The following is a 23,438-nucleotide window of genomic DNA, read 5'->3' as shown; positions in this document are numbered from 1 at the left end:
AGCCATCTCCTGATTTTATGGTGATCACTTGCTTGCTTGTCCTCATAATTTTACCACCTTGTTTTGCATTCCTGAACACTACGGTTTGTTTTTGTCAGTTTTTGAGCTCTGTGTGCATGGGACCATACAGCGTGTATTCTTTTGTCAGCTGGAGATTCATTCATGTTGTTGCATGTACCATCAGTTCATTTTCACTGCTGTATAATACTTTATGGTATGAGCACATCACACGTTTTATTTGTCCTTTCTGCTGTTGATGGACATATGTTGGTTTGCAAACTGGCCGCCATACATGGAAGGCAAGGAGAGACTGAAGAAAGACGATGACCACTATAGATTGGTAGGTGGCAATTTTAATAAGCAAGGGATGTTACATACGAGCCTTGTTTTGGGCAGCCACAAGACAAGTAGATCTCCGCACTTGCCCGCCAGAATCTTAGAAGTTTATATGGAGGCCTTAACTGAGTTCAGTCCTGTATACTGCACAGATGTTCTCAACAACGCCTACTCTCTCTAGTCCGTGTCCTTGAAATGGCTCCCACTGTGGGAACAGTGGGCAGAACGTACATTCCAAGGGCAGGGGAGAGAGTGGGAATCCTCCCATTGTCCTGGTCTAGCTTGAGGGTCAACTAGTGGTCGTGTTCTTTCAATGACCTCCTCCAATGTGTGAGTTGTTTCTAGTTTTTTGCTGTTAATGCTGCTACAGACATTCTTGTATGTGTCTTTTGGACGGGAGCACGTATTTCTCTAGGGTATATACCTAGGATGCACATGTGTAACTGTGGTAGATGCTGCCAAGCGATTTTCCAAAGGGTTTGTATCAGTTTACACTCCCACCAGCAGTGGATGCGAGTTCTCATCACTCTACATCCCTGCCAATCCTTGGTACTTTCTCCTTTTTTTCTTTAATAATGACATTTCGCAAACAGTCTGGTAACTAATAACACAGGGTCGTCGAGAGTTATTTTAGTAGTGAGCACATGAACAGAATGAAATGAAAACAAAACTTGCCCTTGCCCTTTGGGAGACATCAGTCTGTACTGTGTGTTTAAATGTTCTCACAGAGTGACCTCCCTCACACATGATCATAAATGACGTGAAAGACTTGCTCAGGTAGAATTGTGTGCGGAGGGCACATGCAAAGGTGCATTTGTGTGTGTGTGTGCGTGTGTGTGAGAGTGTTTAGGAGACTCATTTTCTTAAGTTGAGAAGCAATAAACTCTGGGCACAGAGATTATGTAAAAATTAGAGCTGGAAGTGAGAAGGAACTAGGAAGTGAATGATTTATGTTTATTTTAGTGAAAGAAATAAAATGACTGAAGGAAGGGCACAGATTTCATGGAGGAACTAAAAATCAAAGACAAATGGACATGAAAAGCAAAGGCTAGCTTATGGTTCAATTTCATAAATATGGTGGACCTCTTTCATGCCCAATACTGTGCTAGAGACTGGGAATCCCAAAATGAGTAAGACTTTTGTGATGTTGGGTCTCAAATTGAGGAATCCATGATGAAGCCCAACGTGCATTGTAAACCTTTCCAGAGATTTAAGAGATTTTATACAGACTCAACACTTGCTACACATTTTTCCCTTATAAACACCTCACCCAAAATTATTCCTAGATTTTATAGCTGTTTCTTTTTTTGTGAGATTGGATGTGGGATAACCGGATCCCGTAAGTCATTTTAAAGAAGAAGATTGCAGAATGTGTGAAGAATGTGGTGGAAGTTTCCTTAAAAATTTTCATTCCTCTGGGAATCCCATTGCTCTTTCTTTGGCATGCTGTCTTGGGTCGCTCACCCATTGCTGTGAGTTTTCAGCACATCCTAGATGCTGGAATTTGTTTGATGCTCTGGTTGTTCTTTGTGCAAGTGCAGTCTTGCTGATCACATTGCAGTCTGGGCAACTCTCTGCTCTGACAGTCATGTACTCTTGTTAATGACAAAATTACTTAAAACTCTTCTGATTGGGTATTATAGAGCTATGTCAATAATCAGAACTGGTTCGCTTACTTATCCTAAGACTGTTCATTATGTAAATTAAAATGACAACTCTTGATTAGTCCTATATTGCATAAAACTGATATTCTGAAATTAACTGAGTCAATCCTATAATTTTTAATGTAATTATTAACCAAGAGTGCCTCAAAACCATCGTTTCTCATAGGCTTTTAAAGGTTCTGTGATGACATCAGGTGCTTCTATAACGAAGAGGAATGGCCTCTCATTACGTCTTTCTCTTAAGCAAAAATGTAGGCATCCTTCACTGGCATTCTCAGAGTGCTGGAGTCAGCGTTTGAAAGATGATACTATATTGGCAAATTTTACCGATATTTGTCTCCTGCTGAACTTTGGTTTCTATTAAGAGTAAATTTGGAAAGCATAGTTTAGACTAGAACTTTACAGCTATGACAAAGAAAATAGAATTAGTTTGAGTAATAAGACTGTATTTCATCTTTAAGTTTTTAGTTTCTTTACTTTTGTCTCCTCTCAGCATTATTGGGATTGAGTTGACTAGAGTTCTACGCTGCAGTCATTAAGATGATGCGTTGAGCCTCTACATGGGCCAACGTACTGCGTATCTTCTGTTTGCCTCCCTAGAGCCGTTCTCTTTCTTCTCCAACCTGCTCTGTGTCCCGGGAGGCTGACCTATATGGATTAGGTCAATAGGCGCCCTTGCTTTCTGGCCCCTGGCTGGCTTCAGCTTGTGGGGCAGACCACCATGAGGTGGGAGGCGGGAGGGAGAGGCTGTGATATTTATTCTCCTGGTCTCCTCCCTGCAGTGTCTTCATAGCCTATCTGTATTCCCTTGATTAACGGTTACATCTCCAGCTCGCTCCCTTTGGGTTTGGGTAGGGCTGAGCACCTTAAAATGTCCCACTGTTCCTGACCCTGGGGCCCTTCGCTGTCCCTGCTGAAGTTTTCCTCAGTGGTGTTCTGGGCCAGGCTGCCGCTGGCTGGTACCACCTCTCAGGATCTGATTATGTGCGTCTCTTCCCTATTCCTGGTTCAGGGACTTCTCCCTGTAGCTTGAAATCTGCCATGGTGGGAGCAGAAATTGGCAAATGCTATAAATCAGGGATCCCCACCCCATCCCCACACTGAGAGTCAGGTTACCGGCACACCACTGCCTACACCTCATCCCTGCCTTTGTAAATAGCTCCTTATTAAACATTCCTCTAAGTATCCATTTGAAGGGACCATTATTTTCTTGACAAGACTCTGACCTATAGAGCCAGTTACTCGTTCTCTGGATGAAGTACTGTGACAACCGTTTGTCTAGATCAGTTTCAGTGATGGGGATGAGCTTGGTGAGGGGGTGTGCACTGAGGTACTTCTTTCAACTAACAAAAAACACCTGTGATCTGCCTGATGAAGGCAGCATATGCCTGCCCTTGCTTTTCAACTTAGCGAGTTGGTCACCTACAGGCTTGATGAGGACTTTCACATTCCTTTTCCATCTTTTTTCACTTGCATAATCTTGGAAGTCAAAAGAGACCATAAGTAAACTGGCAGTCTATCACAGACATTAGAAGCCGGTTAATACTGGTTATAAGCACCAATGATAGCTATTGGTTATAATCATGACCTTGGACAAATTACATAGCCTTTCTCACATGTGTGCCTGGCAGTGTGCCAGAGGTTTTACATACATCGTCTCTTCTCGTCTTCACTATAACTCTATCCTATGGGTACTTTCACTGTTCCTATTTTACACGTGCAGAAACTGAGGTTTAAAGAGATTAAGTAAATTGCCTTTGGTTAATTTCTAGTAGTAGAATCTCTAGGAACTTGTTAGGAATGCAGATTCTCGGGCCCTACCTTCTACCTAGTGAATTAGTAACTCTGGGGATGGGACCCAGTTATCTGTTTTACTAAGCCTTTCAGGCAATTCCAGTGGATGTTGCAGTTGGAGGACCACTGCTTTCCAAACAACTCCATGCATTTCTTTATGAGAGGTAAATGCTTGGCTGCCAGAGTGTGTGGATGGAGGAGGCCCTGTGTCAGAAAGTGAGTGGACTTTTTCTCTATAGACTTCCAATTAGTTTCTCAGTTTTTACTCACATTTCATTCCTGCCTATGTAGTAGCAGCATTTCAATGTCTCGAGTCTCTTCAGGGACCTCCTGGGCCCATTAGCCCCTGTCTTGGCCAGATCTCTCTTGAATTTTAAAATCGTGGCTTCCTCTGCCACACATCATCCTCCATCTACTTTTCATCTTCCAGAAACTGAGCTCATGCCTGCTGGTAACTCCTTTCTCTTTGTTGTTGTGGGTATATTCCATTTAATTTTTTAAGAACAAGGAAATAAATGTGTGTTTTCAGTCTGCCATTTTGACATGATAACTGATTCTTTTTAAAGAAGGTCCTACATTCTAGTCATTCTCTTTCCATCAGATGAAATTCCACTTTATACTTTTCCCACCTAGCTAGAACGTCCAGGGATTATGCTCTGGCCAACTTAATCAAATGTGTCACTTTTCTCTGTTATTCTCTTCATTTAAAATGCCTCCTCTCTCCCAACTTCCCAATCCCTACCTCTCACTTGTCTCTAGTAATGCCTTCTCTTTGAATTTTCTGTTTTTCTTCTCTTTCTGTATCCTCCGCTGGCTCCTGGTCTCAGTCTCTCTCCTCAATTTCTCACGTACAGTAGACCCCTCCCCTTATCCGAGGTTTTAGTTACTGAGGTCAACCGAGGTCTGAAAATATTAAATGGAAAATTCCAGAAATAAACAATTTATAAGTTTTAAATTGCACACCGTTCTCAGTAGTGTGATGAAATCTCAGCCGTCCCGCTCCATCCTGCCCGAGACGTGAATCATCCCTTTGTCCAGCATATCCACACTGTATACACTGCCCTCCCATTAGTCACTTAGTAGCCACCTCAGTTATCAGATCAACTGTTCAGATTGACTGTCACAGTATCGCAGTGCTTGTGTTCAGGTAACCCTTATTTTATTTAATGATGGCCCCAAAGTGCAAGAGTAGTGATGCTGGCAATTCAGCTATGCCAAAGAGAAGTTATTGTTGTTAGTCTCTTACTGTGCCTAATTTATAAATTAAACTTTATCATGGGTATGTTTGTATGTATAGGATAAAACATAGTATATATAGAGTTCAGTACTCTCTGTGGTTTCAGGCATTCCCCGGGGGGTCTTGGAACATCTGCCCCTCGGTTAAATGGAGACTACTCTACTCTCTCCAGTGGTCCTGCACTCTCGTCTGTCTTGGTCTTGCTGTGGGTCTCTTGCTCTTGGGTGCCCATTCTTCAGCTCTGGCTCATGCTCTTGCACTCTCTGTGGGCCTGTCCCCGCTCCCCATGCTCCATGTCCCTCCATTCCCTCCCTCTTTCCTCTCCTTTGCACATCTGTCTGTCTTCTTGCCTATCTCTACATACTGCTGCCCGCCACTAATTTTCTCTGTTGTCTGTCTCTGTGGCTGTCTACCTTTTGTCTGCCATCTATCTTTGTCACTATCTCTGTCTGTCATCTCTCTCCAACTGTCCCTGTTTGCTATCTGTCTTTGTACTCTCTGCCTCCATCTCTCCATTTCTGCTCCTGTCTGTCTGTCTGTCGCTGTGCATTTCTCCCCTTACAGGCCTCTGTGACTGCTCTTCTGTGCGTGTGTCTGAGATCGTCCTTTCTCTCTCAAGACCTCCTTTCTCTGTTTACTCACCAGCGTGCACCTGGTCAAAGATGTCTCCTCAACTCTCAGGAGACATCTTCTGATGTCTCAACTTTACTGTCTTAGTTTTTGTTCTGGAGAGAGAATCTTATTGGCCCAGCCCTGACTATGGGTTGTATGGCCAGTTGTCTACTCCTGGTCTAGTTTGCTGTGACTGGGGCCTGGGTGGAGAAGCGGGATGTGGAATTATGTGATATGTAGAATAGGGGAGATAGAGCTAGACAGGGAAGTTGAGTATAGCTTTTAAATGGACAAATGTGTCCCCTGCTTTCTGCCATGCCTGGGACAAAGTAGATTTCAAATATTTTTTGTATTAAACTGAGCTGCTCTGAGATTCCTTCTGTGCACCCTCGTGCTATACCCTATCCTTACTGAGCCATTTACCAAGAAAGTTTTAAAATAACACAGGAGGAAAATGTAAAACTAGCTTAAAAAAATCTTTTTCTCATACCATTTAATATTTTTGTACTGCTTACTTTGAGTCATGTTTGTTTTTTTTTGAGTTCTGGGAGTGAATTTTTTTTTGTGCTATTCGGTGATGGTCTGAGTTTTGTTGAAAGTGCCTTTAATATGTACAGATGTACATTAAGAAATTATTATGACTATAAAAATGAGAATAAAATACCTGATTGATTAATCTGTTGCAGAACTTTTTAGCAATTGATCACACAAATAAATGTTTCTTTTTTTTTTTTTTTTGTGAGGAAGATCAGACCTGAACTAACATCTGTGCTAATCCTCCTCTTTTTGCTGAGGAAGACCGGCTCTGAGCTAACATCTATTGCCAATCTTCCTCCTTTTTTTTTTTTTTCCTCAAAGCCCCCTAGTAGATAGTTGTATGTCATAGTTGCACATCCGTCTAGTTGCTGTGTGTGGGACGCCGCCTCAGCATGGCCGGAGAAGCGGTGCATCGGTGCGTGACCGGGATCTGAACCCGGGCCGCCAGTAGCGGAGCGCGTGTCACGCACTTAACCACTAAGCCACGGGGCCGGCCCCAAATAAATGTTTCTTAGCAGTAATTCAGCATAGGACTTGAGCTCTCATTTATTAAGTAAAGTATCACTGAGTAATGAAAAAGTCTCTGTATTTATAACAATTTCATATCATTCACTTCCATACTGCTTGTGAAACTGATTCATCTGTTTTTATTGTTTCAAAATCCTTTAATTTGATGCTGAATGAAGATGGAGGTCATGCTTTGAAACCATGTGCTTTGGGGTAACTACCCAGTAAATGAAGTGTTTGAGTTTGCTTTTGAAATTGAAATCTCTTTCCCCATTGTAATTTGCTGACAATCAAAATTGTATTTCTGTAGGATATTAAAATCAGAGACAAAGCAAATAACTATTGAATCCCTTGGGAGTTCAGTTTGTATTGTGCAAAGATTGGGCCCTTGACAATTTAGAAGAGTCATTTTCATGGAATTTTATGGTTGAAAAATGCAACAGAACCACAAAATGACTTTTGCTGATATTAAGATTTTAGATGTTTATTTAGGTGCATCATACTGACTTAGCTTCTTGTTTCTCATCTCATCTTCTCCATTCTCCAAATATTACCAAATCTTGATCTTTTTTGTTTTTTTCAAAGTTAATTTGAAATGGATTTTATTTAGGTTCAGGCAAATCAAATTATTGTTTCCTGGTCTTCGTCAAGTGCTTATATACATCCCTTTTGATATCATCACTTATCTCAATCATTTTTCTATTGTTTTAAAAGAAAGGAAAAAATATTTTTGCTCAAACTTGCTTTTTGTAAGAGCACTGATATCCTTAGTAATCTATAACATTGGAAGTGTCATGAGACGTGTTCTCTTCTAAGAAAATATCTTGAGTTATTAGAACCATATTGTGAAATATTTACTGTAGCCCTCTAAATAACTAGAGTTGGCAGGGAGCAATAAATTTGTGTGAACTGCTTACTGAATGCAGCTTTTATCTGTGTAATTGCTCAAACTGAGTCACTTTTCTAAGTCATTGCTTTAGTTAGTTTCTCTTTTGTTATTTGTGGTAATTATGAGGAAAAGCAATTTTCTAATAATTTCTTTTTACAATATCTTTGTGTTATGCTTTATGGGCAAATGGTAGATTTGGAATGATTTTGACACGTCTGACTACTGCATTGTGGTTTGGCTCACGCGCCATCAGCTGAAGAAACTTTACCTGGTGGGGAGAGGGGAGTCTTTCAAATTTTTACAGAATGTTTGTTTTATTCTGCGACTGGAGGAAAACTGTGTGGGCTGAGGAAGGTTGAATTTAGGAAACCTTACATTTAATTACATGCGCTCTTGCAGCTAAAGACCCTCAGGGGGTAAAAAGGCATCAGAAGGAGGCAACAGACTCTGGTTAATTTGCATCAAAGACCTGGAGACACAGGGAACTTTCAGATGAAAGCCAATGAATAAATCATGGCAAGGGCAGCCAGGTTGAACCTACACATTTTACTGAACAATGTAGGAGGGACTTGATCGGTTCAGAAAATATGAATTTGGAGGCAGGCTTGGTGCTTCAGAATGGGCCACGGGCTGATTGGAAATTACACTTTCTACCTGCAAAGGCTATACGTATAGTCAAGAGCATATGTCGTACCTACATTTTACAGATTCCAAAGACACATTTAGGCATTTTCTGTATATATAAACTGACCCACCAACATGTGATTTATTTTTACTGTAGAATTCCTTGCCAATATGGTATATTTTTACATTAATACTGCCCTTTGTATCGTGTCTCCCAATCCAAACAATTCCACTGAATAAAAGCCTGATACAACAAGATTCACGTGCAATGTATCACTTCCCACTTAGTTAAGTTTAGAAGATGTTTCTGCTATTTTTAAAGTGATCCAGGCTCTCCAGAGTCAGCATTTAGAGAAGTGATATTTCAAGGTCATGACTGGTTGATACTCCAATGGGTGGGTGGCTTGCAGGTTGCAGAGGCATCATCTGATTTGTTCTTTGTTATGAATCCAATTACTTAGAAAGTGGGATTTTATTGCTGCCAGAAGCATGGAGATCTTCTAGTTTGCCTTCACTGAGACCCAGAGAGCTGAAGCGACTTACCCACATAGCTCATTAGGGACAACACTGCCACTAGAACCCGATTTGTTGCTGTCGCCATTGTTGTTCTTTCAAATGGTGTTCTGTGGGAACCCTAGGTGTTTCTGGGGGAGGGGAAGGGTGGATTAATAGGGTGTCTTTTACCCCTCATTCTTCCATTGGTTTTCATTGTTGACTAAGTTCCTCAGAGCTTCTCCGTGTAATCTCAGGGCCTCTTTCTCAGTAGGTGGCCTCTGCTTGTAGTGTGTCCATATGGTTTCTCCAGTAGTATAGCTGGACTTCTCACATGGCAGCTCAGGGCTCCCAAGAGTACAGAAGCAGAAGCTTCCAGACCTTAATGCTTAGACCTGGGAATGGCATGGCATCCATTTTACTGCATTCTGTGGTTGAAACAAATCACAGACTCACCCAGATTCAAGGGGAGAGGACTAAACAAGGGCATGAATGTGAGGAGGCACTGTTTATTGGGGGCTACCAGTGTAATCTCAACTGTTTATAGTGATGCTTTGACTGGACCAGCTATCATTGAGTTGAAGGCCTGAAATGTAAGGGGCTGGTCTCTTCTAAAAATCTTTTTTAAAAAAGAAGAGAGAAAGTAGAAAGGACTTACAAAGCACCAGCAGTGTTCTGGAAGGGATCGTATTGCCTCTTGCTCTGTGGGTATTTTGTGAAGACTCTCACCAGTATGCTTTGGCAGTGCCAGGAGGCAGGAAAGCAGATGACCTCTCAATGCCATTCAGAATCTTGGAGCTTTGATCCTTGTGAATGTGTTGGAGCACATTTTACCCTCAGTCCTCTAGGTTTTTACTCAATTGAAGACTGTCTGAAGGAGCCAGATGAGGGTTAAAATGCAGTATCAGCTTTATTACCGTTAAACTGGGTTGGAGAACATGGCAGTGTTGTCTGTCTCCCTCCTCAAGCCTAGACTTTGGCTTCCAGACCATGAGTGACTGACCTACTCTTAGGCCACGAACCTGGAGCTGACAGAACAGAGGGCCAGCAAGGCCTGTCACAAGTGGGCTCTGAGTATCATAAGGAGGCAAGTAGCTCAAGCTCTCTCTTCTTCCACCATGCTGGGGCACAGGCCAGTCTGAGAGGCCAAGACACACAGAGTGGATTCCTCTTGGTCTAGAGATACCTACTCATAGCTTGATCAATCTCCTTAGGGAGGTATAAGTGAGGGGTTAGTGTTGCCTTCATAAAAGCTCTTTATCAAAATAGAGCTTTATAGAGGTATTGTATTCTGTCAAACCCAGAGTCCTGGAGATCTACCAAGGACTTTGAGGGAGTTACAGAATTTGTGAGCTATGATTCTGCTGATTCCGTTAAAGATTATTGCAAAATGTTATACAGTTAAAAGCATTGGCTTTGGTGTTTGTGATGGTTAATTTTATGTGTCAACTTGACTGGGTTACAGGGCGCCCAGATATTTGATCAAACATTATTCTGGGTGTTTCTGTGAGGGTGTTTTTGGATGAGTTTAGCATTTAAATTGGTAGACTGAGTAAAGCAGATTGCTCTCCCTAATGTGGGTGGGCCTCATCCAATTAGTTGAAGGCCTGAGTAGAACAAAAGGCTGACCTTCCCCTGAATTCTTTTTTTTTTTGTGAGGAAGATCATCCCTGAACTAACATCTGCCAATCCTCCTTTTTTTTTTTTTTTTTTTGCTGAGGAAGACTGGCCCTGGGCTAACATCTGTGCCCATCTTCCTCCACTCTATATGGGACGCCGCTACAGCATGGCTTGCCAAGCAGTGTGTCAGTGCATGCCCAGGATCCGAACCCACGAACTCCAGGCTGCCGCTGCAGAGCATGCGCACTTAACCGCTTGCGCCACTGGGCCGGCCCCCTCCCCTGCATTCTTTTGAGCTGGAACTTTGTTTTTTTTCCTGCCTTTGGGTTTGAACTGAAACATTGGTGAGGGAGTCTTCCTTGGTTTCGAGCCCGCCAGCCTTTGGAACTTACAACATCAGCTCTCCTGGTTCTCAGGCCTTTGGGCTCAAACTGGAATTACACCATTGGCTCTCTTGGGTCTCCAACTTGCCAACTGCAGATCTTGGGATTTGTCAGCCTCTATAATTATGGGAACTAATTCCTTATAATAAATTAATTTCTCTCTGTCTCTATATATATACCTCCTATTGATTCTGTTTCTCTGGAGAACCCTGATTAATACAGTGTTAGACAGTCCCAGCTCTACTAGATGTGTGACCTAGTAAAAGTTCCTTTGGTTTGCTAAGCTCTCTTACAATATCTGTAAAAATGGGTTAATACTAGTGCCTGCCCACCTCATGGGGTAATAATCCAGTGACTTTTAATACATGTGGTCTTGACTGTGGTGATGCCCTCTTTGATGAAGAATGGCAGATATCTTAACGTTTCTCAGTTTAAAATCTCCAAATCTCTTGTATCCAGATCATGCCAATTCTGATGCAGTCTTAGGAGGTGATTTTTTTTTTTTTTTTGATGTTTTGTCCTTGTAGTGGGTTACTTTCCCCCTTGTAGTGGGTTAAGTTTTGCTTGGCTTGGAAATAAGTTTTCATTTACTGAGTTTGAAAAATAGTGAATAATCCCAGAGTCATTTATGTTTGGACGTGGAATGTACATCTCTCCGTTTGGCCAGAAAGTCTGTATCACTTCACTAGAGCTCTCTTATTTGGCATTCTTAACCATCAGGAATATAGCCAACCACCTGGAGGAATTAAGAAGCCTTGGCTAAGCGAAGTGGCTATCATGGAGTTCTTGCACCGGAATTTATGCACTTTTTTCAGGAGAGTCCCACTTTCTGAGCCTGTCTCTTCTCATGGCAGATATGCTTTTGGAGGCATAGTGGCGAATTGACTCAGACCCATCTAGGTTCACTTTATTTTGTTTAACAGATCTTACCTCCCTCACAAGCTCCCAACCCACTGAACACCAAGGGGAGACTAGTTAGCAGGGACTCTGAACTTCCCAGTTAATGGCATCTCAAGCTCTTCAAGTTTCAGTTGTCTTTTTGGGTAATTCAGTCTCTCCTGTGTTCAGATTCCAATTCTGCCCATCCCATTGCTTCTCTCCAAGAAGGTGTGTGAGGTGGAGGCAAGCACTTGCATCACTTCTGGGGCCTCAGATCCCCAGAGGCAAGGCCTTAGTTTCCCCTCTAGTCCTTGGGTCCTTAGGGCAATGGCCCCTGGTCTGCTGGTCACTGGGTGCCAGCTGATCTGTAGGGCTCAAGTCCATAGCTGGTAAACTTAGGTTCTGTTCTTTGGATTGAACAGAACTTGGTGCCTTGCCCCAACCCAACACATACTTGCTTTTTCTGTGTGTGTGTATATATATGTAACTTGATCTAATCTAGGCTCTCGCTGGCCCTGCAGCTGACCTCTGGTATTTGCTTGAACCCTCATGTTGATCTTAGACTTGGATAGTTTGACATGTAACCTTTGGCTACAAGGTCACCTCACTCCACTGTGGTAACCTTCTGCTTATGCAACTTTAGCAGCAGCAGGGCAGTGGGGAACTTCTGGATCCTTTGCAGACCCCATGGGAGCTGCGGGAGACTCAGTAGTGCTAACACTGCCAGGTTTGCTATGTAGCACCTTCGAGTCACCAGTGTGTGGTATTCTCTCTCGCCCCTGAGTCTCAAATGGGGATCCAGGCACAAAGATTCCCCTCTTCTCCTCCTCTTCTATCATTGAGTGGAAGCAGAACTGTTATAGAAATAGGTCAGCACACTAAGTTCTAAGAAGTAAGAGGTGATAGTTTGCAAGTGAGGGAAGAGACGAAACATTGAAAAGACTGACAGGAGAGCCCAAGCATTTAGAGGAGGAACAATTACTTCTACCATGTCAATATTACCTGAGGGCATCATTGTGTGTCACAAGGTAGAATCATAATATATGATGACAGTAATGGTAGTGTTGACTCATCAATTAAAAGTCCCACTATACTTGGTGTTTTTACGGGAAGGCACATAAATCTAACGTGTTACAAAGATTTTCATAGAAATGGTCCGATTTTGTTACTTAATGGAATAAGAAGGAGACAATGTAATATAATGATTAAAAGCATGGGTTTCGTTTCCTTTTTAAAGTCAGAGAAGATGCTAGTGGACTTGATTTTTCCCAGATAAGTCTGTAATATGCACCCCAGGGATAGCGAGGATGCTTAAGGAATGATGAATACCTTTAAAGGGTGAACAGAATACTTTTATGAGAAATTGCAGTGATATCTGGAGCTTGAAATGTATTCTGTTCTCATTTTCTGGTAAATGAAAAATTTAATCAACAAATTAATCTTTTCTGATTAAATTCATTAAAAATTAAGAATGCACTTATTTTTATCAAAGTAATACATGCTCATGGTTAAAAAAATCAAACTGAAGAGCTCATAAAGAAAAACAACCATCCTGTGCTTGTCCTTTCACGCATCCTGCTCATCAGCCACCACATGTTCTAATTTTAGCTGTTTCTTCTTATAGTTTCTGCCGTGTCCCTAAATAACATGCATTATAGCTATTTCTAGATTTATCAATTTTAGGTATTATCTGTTGACTTCTGTTAATTTAGTTGAGTTTTTAGCTCACTTTATCTACTTCCTACCCCCTCCTCCTAATATAACTATATTACTTTCTTATTGATTATCTTTGCAACTTTAATGAAAAGATTTATACCTTTCTTTTTTATTATATCAGCTCTAGACACATCTCTTGTACCTCTAAACTTATTATTTGTATTTTTACAGTGTCAGAATTGATGAGGTTACATTCAGATACTTATGATAATTAATATTTCATGCTTCAACTGTATGTCGGTTTTAAAAGTTGGAAATTAAAAAAGGGTTTACGTTATTATGACAATGATGTGACAAAGTGTGATTTGGTTTCCCTTCTTGCACAGCTGTTGTTTTCTTTGATGTTTCTAATTTCCTTTCTTGCCCCCCAAATTATATGCCTTTTTTGACTTTTTTATGTTGCTCCAAATTATCAAGACTATCATCAGATCCTGGCCTGCTTTATCCCTTGGTAACCCTCTTCTGGAACTTCTGTTTTCTGAACCATTCTGTATTGAATGCTTTTTATTAGCTTCCTTCCCTGCCTTCTGCATTTGGAGCCACTTTTCCCCCTAGTTCCCATCTTGTCTTCTTTCTTGCTTTACTTCCTCATTTTGCTGATACACATCCTCAAGTAACTTCCTAAGAAAGAATATGTGGTAAAGAAATTTCCCACATCTTTGCACATCTGAAAATATCTTTATTCTGCCGTCACATTTGATTGTTTTAATTTTTAAAAAATGTCTTCTGGCCTTTTCTCATGTTGTTCTTTCTGCTCTTCCCATTAGGGTGCATGTTGTTCCTCTTGCCTTGATGCTCTATGTCTTATTATTATTATTTCTTTATATTTCTTGTCTCTGTCTCTTTCTGTACTACTCTCTGTGAGACTATTTTATCTTCTAACATTTACGTTGAATTTTTGTTAATTTTAATATATAGGAGCTCTTATTTGTTCTCTTATAGGGTTTTCCCCCCATAGCATCCTATTTTTTGTTTTATGGGTGTAATATCTCTTAAATCTCTCTGAGGATACTAATTCGAGATTATTTTTTAAAAAAAGTTCTTCTCTGTTTCCTATATTATTTCTGCTTCTTCTGTAGTCATTTTTTCCTGTTCGTTTTTTACTCTGTTTTTGTGGATTTTTACCTTTTTAATTTATTTACTTTTATTTTAGTGGGGACTAGGATAGGAAAGAAAATAAACACCTGTAGTCAAACCATGATCTATAACTGGCTATTCTTCCCTCTTATCACCTAATCTAAGTGGGGCATTAGCCATGAAAGAGCTCTCTCAGTTTTCCCCTCCTCCTCCAGGTCTTCTGAGGGAAATTAATTACAATTTCAGGATAAACAAGAGAGGTAGTTAAATTGATTAGATTTCATATACACTCAGGGGAAATTTTGTGAATTTTGTACTTCTTTTAAGGCTTAGTTGCTCAGTTCCAGAAATGTGAGTTTATTCAGGGAGAGAAGACCTACATGAAGGGTTATTCTGTCTCCAGAATAAGGTCAAAGCTCTTTGACATTCAGCACCCTTCCTTCCCAGTCTGGTCTCCAGGCTCCTTTCCTGCCAGTCTTTCTGGTTGCCCTTTGTCTGTCTGCAACAGTCTGCTGTGTGTTGCATGCTGGCAGACCTTTGCTCATGCTTGCGCTCTGCCCGGAATGTTCCCTTCCTGCCACAACCTCTTGAGTTCACCAAAGGGAGGCATCATATTTTCATTTCTATATCTATTGTTTTTTTTTTTTATCATCTTAGGCATTCATAGGGTTTAAATGAATTTTACTCATCCTTCCAGACTAGAGCAAGTTCAAATGTGACCCCTCTGAGACATAGATTTTTACCTCCCTTAAATGGAATTAATCATTTTCTTACCTGTTTCTTTAGTTAGTTGTGCACATGTCTGTTTATCCTGATAAGTGCCTGGAGTGCATGGACCATATCTCATCAAGCTGGATTTCCCCAGGGTCTTGCATTGTGCTCGGTACCTAATGGGCACTCAAGAAGTATGTATATATGGGAGAGACGGAGGGAAGCGCCGGTTGTAGATTTCATGAAAAGCATATTTATAAGCTTAGCGGTTTTACAGATTCACTTCATGAAAGCTGTGTTTTATGTTTCTTTTCAATAGATCAAAGCATTCTCAAGAATAGATTACTGTATTTAGTTATTCCTTCTCCTTCTCTTTCCTCTATTCCTTCCCACATAGATAGGAAGGGATGGTTACCCATATCGTGAATGAATTGTAAATGCTGTACTAAAACAAAATTAACCTCCCAATTAAAGGAGGACATGATATATCACCATTGTGTCTCTCTACATAGTGTATATACATATATAAACAAAACCCCCTCCTCTTGGTGTGTTTGTGTTCTTTCCTTTTTTTTTTTTTTTTTTGAGAAGGGTGAGTATTCTGTGGAGAGGAGAGAGCCAGGCTAAAATAATGATTACATTTAAGTTCTGGATGTTATTTGCTTAATTTAAGGTCTTGAAAAGAAAAGAGGGACAGATGATTTCCTGAGCACAAAAAGCATCTTCAAAAATGTGGGAAGTGGTGAGAACACACTAAGCAGCCGGACATGTCTGGCCTCCTTAATCCCTGCGTCGGGAGTGAATGGTGGGCTGGAGCTCCGTGAAAGAGCTCTGAAATGTGACTTCTGTGGCTACAAAATTTCAAAATCAGTAAGAAAGTTTTGTCGTTGTGAACATCTTGATCGAGTTCTACAAAGCTCTAGTATTAGGAGGGTCTAGTCACTTCCTTACCAAGAGGAGGGCTCTCTCTGGTGTGTGTGTTCCACAAGGCGATCCTCTATCCGCCTTCCTCTGCCTCTCTAAGAAGGCCTTCTTCTCCTAGGACGGGCGAATGCTAATCAAGGTCAACAAGGTTAATTTGTGGCTTCTGGCCAAAAGACTGACAAGGCTAAGATGCTGGATGGAGGCAAAGAAATTACGTTTGGATTCTCTCTTGCTCCATATTACCAGTATACTTTCACTGAGATGAAAAATTAGGGCTTGAATATGTCTTATGGGAATCACTGGATTTCTGCAGGATTCGTTGGTTGGTTGGTTAAGCATGGTTCCTTTGCTAACTTCTTCTTGGAGTACAGTAACCTTAGCATTTGAATTCAAAATATTCAGCTCTAAAGCTCTGTTCTGTATTCCTCACAGGGCCTTTCTCCTGTTCAAGAGACTGTTTTGGAGGGAAGCAAAAGTACCTGGAGTGGTTGACGTTATTTATGTCCTCATTGAATCTCAACTAATGTCTTGCCTCATGTGCCCTTTTCTTTTCTTTTCTTCTTCTTCTTCTTCTTTTTTTGTTTTTTTTTAACAGATACTAATTTTGTGTTGGGGAATGCGCAGATAGTGGACTGGCCTATCGTGTACAGCAATGATGGATTTTGCAAGCTGTCTGGCTATCACAGGGCGGAAGTGATGCAAAAAAGCAGTACCTGCAGGTATTTATGTTTGGGGTTGTTCTGTTGAACAATCTATCATGGTATCTTTTGGAAAAAGAAAATGGCTTACTCAGCTTGGGAATTGCCTTTCTCTCGTTCAGTGTTTATTCAGGAATATTTATTGCAATATCATCTCTAGTTCACACACTGTCCTGGGAAAATCAAAGAAGACCTAAGACATGGTCCCCACAACTGATGAACTTGCAGTCAGTGAGACTGGGGGAAACCTAGAAAAACTCAGGAAAATCATTTTATCTATAAAATGTGAATTCAAAAGTATATGAGGTTTTAGATGAAATTATGTGCGAGTTAGAAGGTTAAATAAAATGAAATAAAAGTTTAGATGATTAAATTAATTTTTAAAAATGTATGACCGTTTTAGAAGAATAACTACAATATTGGATACAAGGGCCTTTTTCATAGGGCTTTTCATCAGAAAAAGAGAAGAGAACCAATATTCTCTTCTAATTCATGCCATTACATCTCTCTCTGATTGCTAACTCAAAGGCAGAGGCAAATGGGGCTAGCAGCACAGCTTGTGAATTTGACAGGGTTACTAACCCAGCAGTACCCTTGGGCAGGGGCATTAGAAAAACTCTTTTAAAGCATCTTCAAGGTGTTGAACGGAGCATGTAGCCGAGACCCTGCCAGACGTTCCCCTGTGCTGCCCTGGCAGGGTCTTGGCTCAGCACAGCCTTTGGCTCCTCTCACTCCTGACTTCCTTCGGAGTCTTCTATCTTCAGTGGTGTTTGCATGAAGTGGAATCATTTCCCCCAACCTGCCAGATCAAGAAATAAGCTCATCTCTGAAGAGTGGAAAAACCTGTCTGACCCAGGCATGGTCTTCGGTTTTCAGAAGTTGCATTTTCATGGTATTAAATTGGCCAAGTAACTAGTTCGGTGAAAAGTATTAAAGCCTTTGAAAATGTTATCATTTTCTTAAATTTTAGGTTTTTGGGACTGGGAAATGGAAAATTTAAGATTCCTCTCCCCCCTCAAAGGTTTAGAAATTATGACTCTTAAGTAATACAATAGAATTCTCTTATGTTCTTGGCATGCTGTTATCCTCTTAAGTATCTATATCTGCATCTACATCAGTATATGCACATTTATAATCAGAACAAATTGGGAGAGTTAGCTTCACTTTTTGTGACTTGAGCAGCCTTTCTTTACCTTTCTTGCTTTTTATTGGCTATTATCACACACTCTAAGGAAATCAGATAAGACAACTTGCTGATTTAGCCAACTTTTCTTTTATGTACAATTCTAAGAAACTTATTTAATTCCCTGAAGGTGTCCCTTCTCTAGAAATGAAGCGGACATACCTTTGTGCTAGCTATATTCCTAATAGCTCGGGAGCCTCTTTTGCTTATTTTTTGCATTGCACACATCTGAAATCTAATGTCCAGGTAAAGGAAACTTATATCTACTGGTAAAACACAGCTTGAAAAAGTACATAAGACTAATGAAAGCTGGGTGTAATTATGGTGCTTCATGTGTTTGAAGACTCCATTTTACAGGGATTTGTTTTACCTTATGAAGGAAATTGCTATCATATATACCATCACGTCACTTAAATGGAGGTCACTTATCTAGCAAATTAACTTGGAAAGAGAAAGTGGGAGGAAGCTAAAAAGGCCTCTGAGCAACTGGCTAAATAAAAGGGTCTTGGAGCTTAAGTTTTTATCTCCTAGGAGAAGTCCTCTTGTTCTCAGGCAGGGCTCATTTAGTCTTGATCTATCCTTCTTTCTAAAGATAATTCAACAAGCTCGGTTATCTGTTTTCCGGGTTTGTAGATGAAGGGCGCAACCCAAAAGCAGAGTGCTACACAAGATAGGCAGAAGGGGGACCACAGATGATAACATCTCTCAGTGGGCTGGGAAGGGACATAATTACAAAAGGGACACAGAATTCATCAAGTCCACAGCTAGGGCCCTTTTTTGACAGGGTGCTGGAAAGTGGAAACCCACAGTAAGCCCAAGGCTGTTCCAGTATCAAGCTAAGCATGGCGCTTGACTTGGTGATTCAGGAATTGCACTGAGATTCTTTTTAACTCTGAAATTCTGTGACTCTGTGATTCAAGTCATCAGGAAAAAGTTAGATTGCATTCACTATGCACAGTTTTAGAAGATGGGGAATGTATTGTTTAGGAACCCATGCCACTGCTCCTGCCTTACCTAAGACCTAAGGGCTGTGCATTGCTGTCTTTCTTGTTCTTGCTGCATGAAAGCCTGGGGTGGTCAGGGGAGATGCTCGCTGGGTCCATGGGCAGCCTTTGTCAGAGGACTGGCTTTTCCGGCCCCATTGAGAGATGCCCTTTCTACTCTCGCATTTTGTTAGTGTCCTGTGCCATGGTTTGCTCTACCTAGTTGGGGGTGTATCCTGTTCCCAGAGGGGTAAACCTCTTCAGACAATGTGCAGTGTGGGGCCCAGGAAAATGGACAGTCCTGGCAGTTTTCCTGCCTCTGCTGAGGACCAGTATTAGGAGAGTAGGAGTTTCTACAATCCAGGGGTTTTCTCTAGTTTTTTTTTCATGCTGCTTATTTACCCCCTTAGTCTACTTTTCTCCACATGTGAACAGTAGGGAGATGTATTAGTAAGAATTTGTAGGATTTTATCATGTCAATTTTTTAACCTAATGCTTTTCTTCTTTTTTGGTGGTGAGGGCAGGAAAAAGAGCTGCACAGATGGTGGCTCAATCTTCTGTTTCTTTCCTTAGCTCTGTCTTAACATTTAGAGCATCAAATTGCACCCTTTTTCTTGTTTTGTTAGTGAATTTTTGTGATTTTTCCTATTCTTTTGTTCATTTTGTTGAGAATCAGAAGAGGAAAAAAATCTGTGGTCCAAATTTACTCTGTCATTTTTTCCCAGGAAGTCTCCCAGAGTTGTATTTCTAAAAAACAAATCTGGTTACGTAACTCTGTTGCTTAAAACCCTCCAGCATCCCCCCCATTGCTTTCAGGATAAAGTTTAAATATGATTTCACATGGCTTATAATGCCGTGTTCTCCTCCATAATTGGGCCTGTGCTTACCTCTCTGTGTTATCTGTTGCAAAATTTCCCCTCATTGTCTAGTCATACTGAACTGAACTACATTCAGGTTCCAGAGTTAACCTCACTCTCACCTCTGTGCCTTTGCACATGCTCATCTTTTGCCTGGAATATTCTTTTCGCTCCTTTTCTCAGCTAATTTCCATCTGCCTTTTAGATCTCATTTGTCCTTACCTCTGGGAAGCCTTCTCTGACCACTCAGACAGTGCTCTGTGCCTATTCTGTTCTGTAATTCCTAGTGTATTAGTCATACTGTTTTCTGATCTACTCTGTTCTAGTGTGTCTCTCTTATTAGGCTCTTCATTTTTGGAGGGCAGTGATCGAGTCTTGATCACAGTTGAGTCAGTAAATCTTTTTTGATTGAATGAATGTTTTCGTTGTGTGTGTGTGTGTGTGTGTGTGTTCATTCTGCATAGCACAGTGCTGGGCATAGAACATATTTAACATATGCTGGTAGAATAATAAATACTTGTTAATCTAATTTGACTCTTTGGTTGCTTTGCAGTTTTATGTATGGGGAGCTGACTGATAAGGACACAATCGAGAAGGTGCGGCAAACATTTGAGAACTATGAGATGAATTCCTTTGAAATTTTGATGTACAAGAAGAACAGTAAGTATTCAGACCGTTCTGAACCATACCCTTATGTGCTTGGAATAGTGAAATATCTCCTCTTCCTCTGTTGCTGTCGTGGGTTTTCTTCTCTCCCACCAGCTAAATGTTACTACTTGAAGCCATTATGTATGTTGGGATAAATGGTATGGATTGATGAGTTACACTGTTTCTCATAGGAACATTTGAACTTGTCACTAACGAATCAAGACTTCTTGATCTCTTTGTTCTGCCAAGAGTTAGTGTTTTTCCTATTGATTTACTTATGGTAAGTTGCTGGCTTAAGGCACTTGTAGATTTTAAGCTTTCTTAGGGGGAGGAAGAAGGTGGGACCGAAACTCTGTCCAGTTCATCTTTGTATCTGTCTTCCACAGCACCTAGCACAGCAGGGAACACCAGTAGGTGCACAAATAAGTTCCTGAATAAAATTTTGTTCTCCTAGTGACCCTGCTTTTCCGTTGGAGACAGTACTAACAGGAGTACATTGTTAATTTGTATTTGTTTTGGTTACAATTACTTCCACAAAGTGTGTCAATGAAAAGTTTAAGTCAGTAGCCATACACATGTATAAACTTGCTTTTCTCTTAGAGATTTCCTGTTAAATGAAGATTATCTATATTAGAAGTATAGAAAGTGGAGTATATGGCCATAGCAGGGCTGCAGAGGTATTGAATAGTGCTTTGTTTCTATTTTAAAAACACTATTTGTTTGTAAAAAATCCTGTTCTTTATATGCAGGATTGAATTGAATATGTAGGTAGGTCATTGGTTCAATAGAACATTTCCAGAGTGGCCCAGATGGCACATGAAGATAGGTGTTTATTTTGGTGGCATTCAGAGTGATATGTTTTGCTCTGGAAAGGAAAGGGCACATTTTCTTTTATCTGGAAGGGGCTGGGACTTTTTTTCAGTCTGGAGTGTTGGAGCAGGCAACCGAGAGGACTGTTTGCCTGGTGGCCTCTGCAGATGCTGTTCCAAGAGATTAGCTCTGGGCATCAGCAAATCCAAGACGGTTGGTCCTGCAGCCTTCACGCTAGAGTTGTTGCCTTGCTCCATCTTGCCCCTTCAGCCGCTAGGTCTAGTTCCTACCCGGCTATTATGCATAAGAGGAATGAGGTGAAAAACTGTAAATGGCTCTATGCCATTTACGATGGGGAACACAGCTCAGAACAACAGTTCTTACTGGGAGCATGCCAGCAGTGGCCTTCTCATGGGGAAGAAGTGCTCTCCTTGTGTGCCCCGAGCTAATGGAGTAAGTTAAAGGTTTTCCACGCTGGCAGCTTTGTGTACTGAACAGTGTAGATTTCCCCACAACACAGAATACTGATTGGGTAGGTATATCACAAAAATAGTGCCTTGCATTTATATTTTGCTTCCGAGTTTTCAAGCTTCATTAGACTATGCATTTAACTTGCCCAATTCAACTCTACATGTTTGGCACAAAGGGGAGAGAGAAGGAAACATCATTTAAATTGAGTTAGTGATTTAACTTGCCATTCCCTTCAGTGAGCACGTAGCCCAGAGTGAGTATGAGATGGCAGAGGGGATCTCAGCTGCCTCGGCTGCCTCTGGGGCTGAAGGCCTTGTATTGAGTGTCTCATCTGGTTGAAGGTGATTCTGGTATTTGATGTTCTGTACTTTAGGTAGACATGGTCTATGCAGGTAAGCCAATTAGTTCAACTGATGTTCTACCAAAGAATCGGCACTCTTCCCTCCCTGGAGGTTGTGGTGGCCTATTGAGAGAGGCATGCCAGTCTCCAGAGTGGCATGTCAGCCTGGGCACGAGGCTCTACTTTATGGGTGATGTTCAGGCATTTTCAAGAGTAACTGTGGTCATATGCAATTTTTACCTTATCCTTTGACTTCGGAAAATAAACTCTGTAGAAGGTATGACTTCACTCTATTTTAAAATATTGATTCTCTAAGCCCTGTAAAGTAGGCACTGCTGATGTTATCTCCATTGTATGAGAAGTTAAATAGTTAAATTCCTCACTTGAGGTCATGTACAGCCAGGACGTGGTTTCCAGTGCTTGCTCCATGGCCATTCTTCCTAGACTGGGACAGTGTAACTGGGAGTACAAGGCAGGGCCACCATATATGGTGGTGCAGGCCATAACCTGCATAGAGGGCAACTGATAACCAGCTTGTGGTTTGCTTGCTGAGTCTTTCATGCACCCTGGCCTAGAATTGCATCTGTGCTGAAGGAGGAGGTTGTCTTTCTAATTTACACAAAGATGTCTAGTGAGCTAGCAGAGGTTCCACACAAGGCTAAGCCTGTCCATAAAACATGAAGCATGGAATTGATGCAGATAGTGCTGGTTTCTTCCTAGGAACCTGTTTACTGCTCCCAACTCCTCCAAATCCTACCCTCTCCTGAGGAATTTAGAAACTTTATATTATTTGTTAAGCTTGGGAATTTTGCAGTTGCACCGAATTCTATGCTTTTTTTTTTTTTAACAGCTTTTTATTGACCAACTACTCTTTGTCAGACACTAGGCTTGCTGCTAGGGATGCGGTTACGAAAAGACAGACAGCTTCTTAGAGCATTTGCAGTGATGGAGGCAGCATCCGTAGCACAGAGCTGTCAGTGTTTTGATGGTGACACCACTTGGGGTGGTCACTTAACCCCAACTTAGGAGGGCAGGGAAGGAAATCTTCCTAGCAGACAGGAAATCCATGCAGAAACTGAGGGATAGGTGGGAGTTAGGCAGAGAGAAGGGACAGGAGTATCCCAGGCTGATGAAATGCAGGTGGGGAAGGCAACAGGCGAGAGTGGGCACTGAAGTTTCAAGAGACACAAAGCAGGGCTTCTCAGACTTTGACATGCATAGGAAATCACCTGTGAATCGAAATACTGTTTCTATTCAGCAGATCTGGGGAAGGGCCTGAGATCTGCTCCCAGGTGATGCCGATGCTGCTGGTCATGCATCACACTGTGTAGCAAGGACAGAAAGCAGCTGTAGTGAAGACTGACTTCCATGCCTACAGGCTGTGTCTCTTTCACCGCTGTATCCCCTGGACCCAGCACAGTGCCTGACACATAGAAAATGCTCCAC

At 41.3% G+C, this 23,438-nt stretch overlaps 1 protein-coding gene across 1 annotated transcript in view; it reads left to right on the top strand.

The window, feature by feature from the left end:
* The window catches only part of KCNH1 (potassium voltage-gated channel subfamily H member 1), a 353,446-nt gene that overhangs the window by 5,565 nt on the left and 324,443 nt on the right, over nucleotides 1-23,438 (top strand). Inside the window, exons 2-3 of the mRNA XM_058539782.1 lie at nucleotides 16,598-16,721; nucleotides 20,277-20,383. Coding sequence (XP_058395765.1) covers nucleotides 16,598-16,721; nucleotides 20,277-20,383 — 231 coding nt within the window. The remainder of the gene's footprint in view (nucleotides 1-16,597; nucleotides 16,722-20,276; nucleotides 20,384-23,438) is intronic.

The sequence above is a fragment of the Diceros bicornis genome, chromosome 4 (genome assembly GCF_020826845.1).
Source record: "Diceros bicornis minor isolate mBicDic1 chromosome 4, mDicBic1.mat.cur, whole genome shotgun sequence".
Taxonomy (NCBI): domain Eukaryota; kingdom Metazoa; phylum Chordata; class Mammalia; order Perissodactyla; family Rhinocerotidae; genus Diceros; species Diceros bicornis.
Note: the sequence above shows the minus strand (reverse complement) of the source record. Positions and strands in the feature narration are given on the sequence as shown.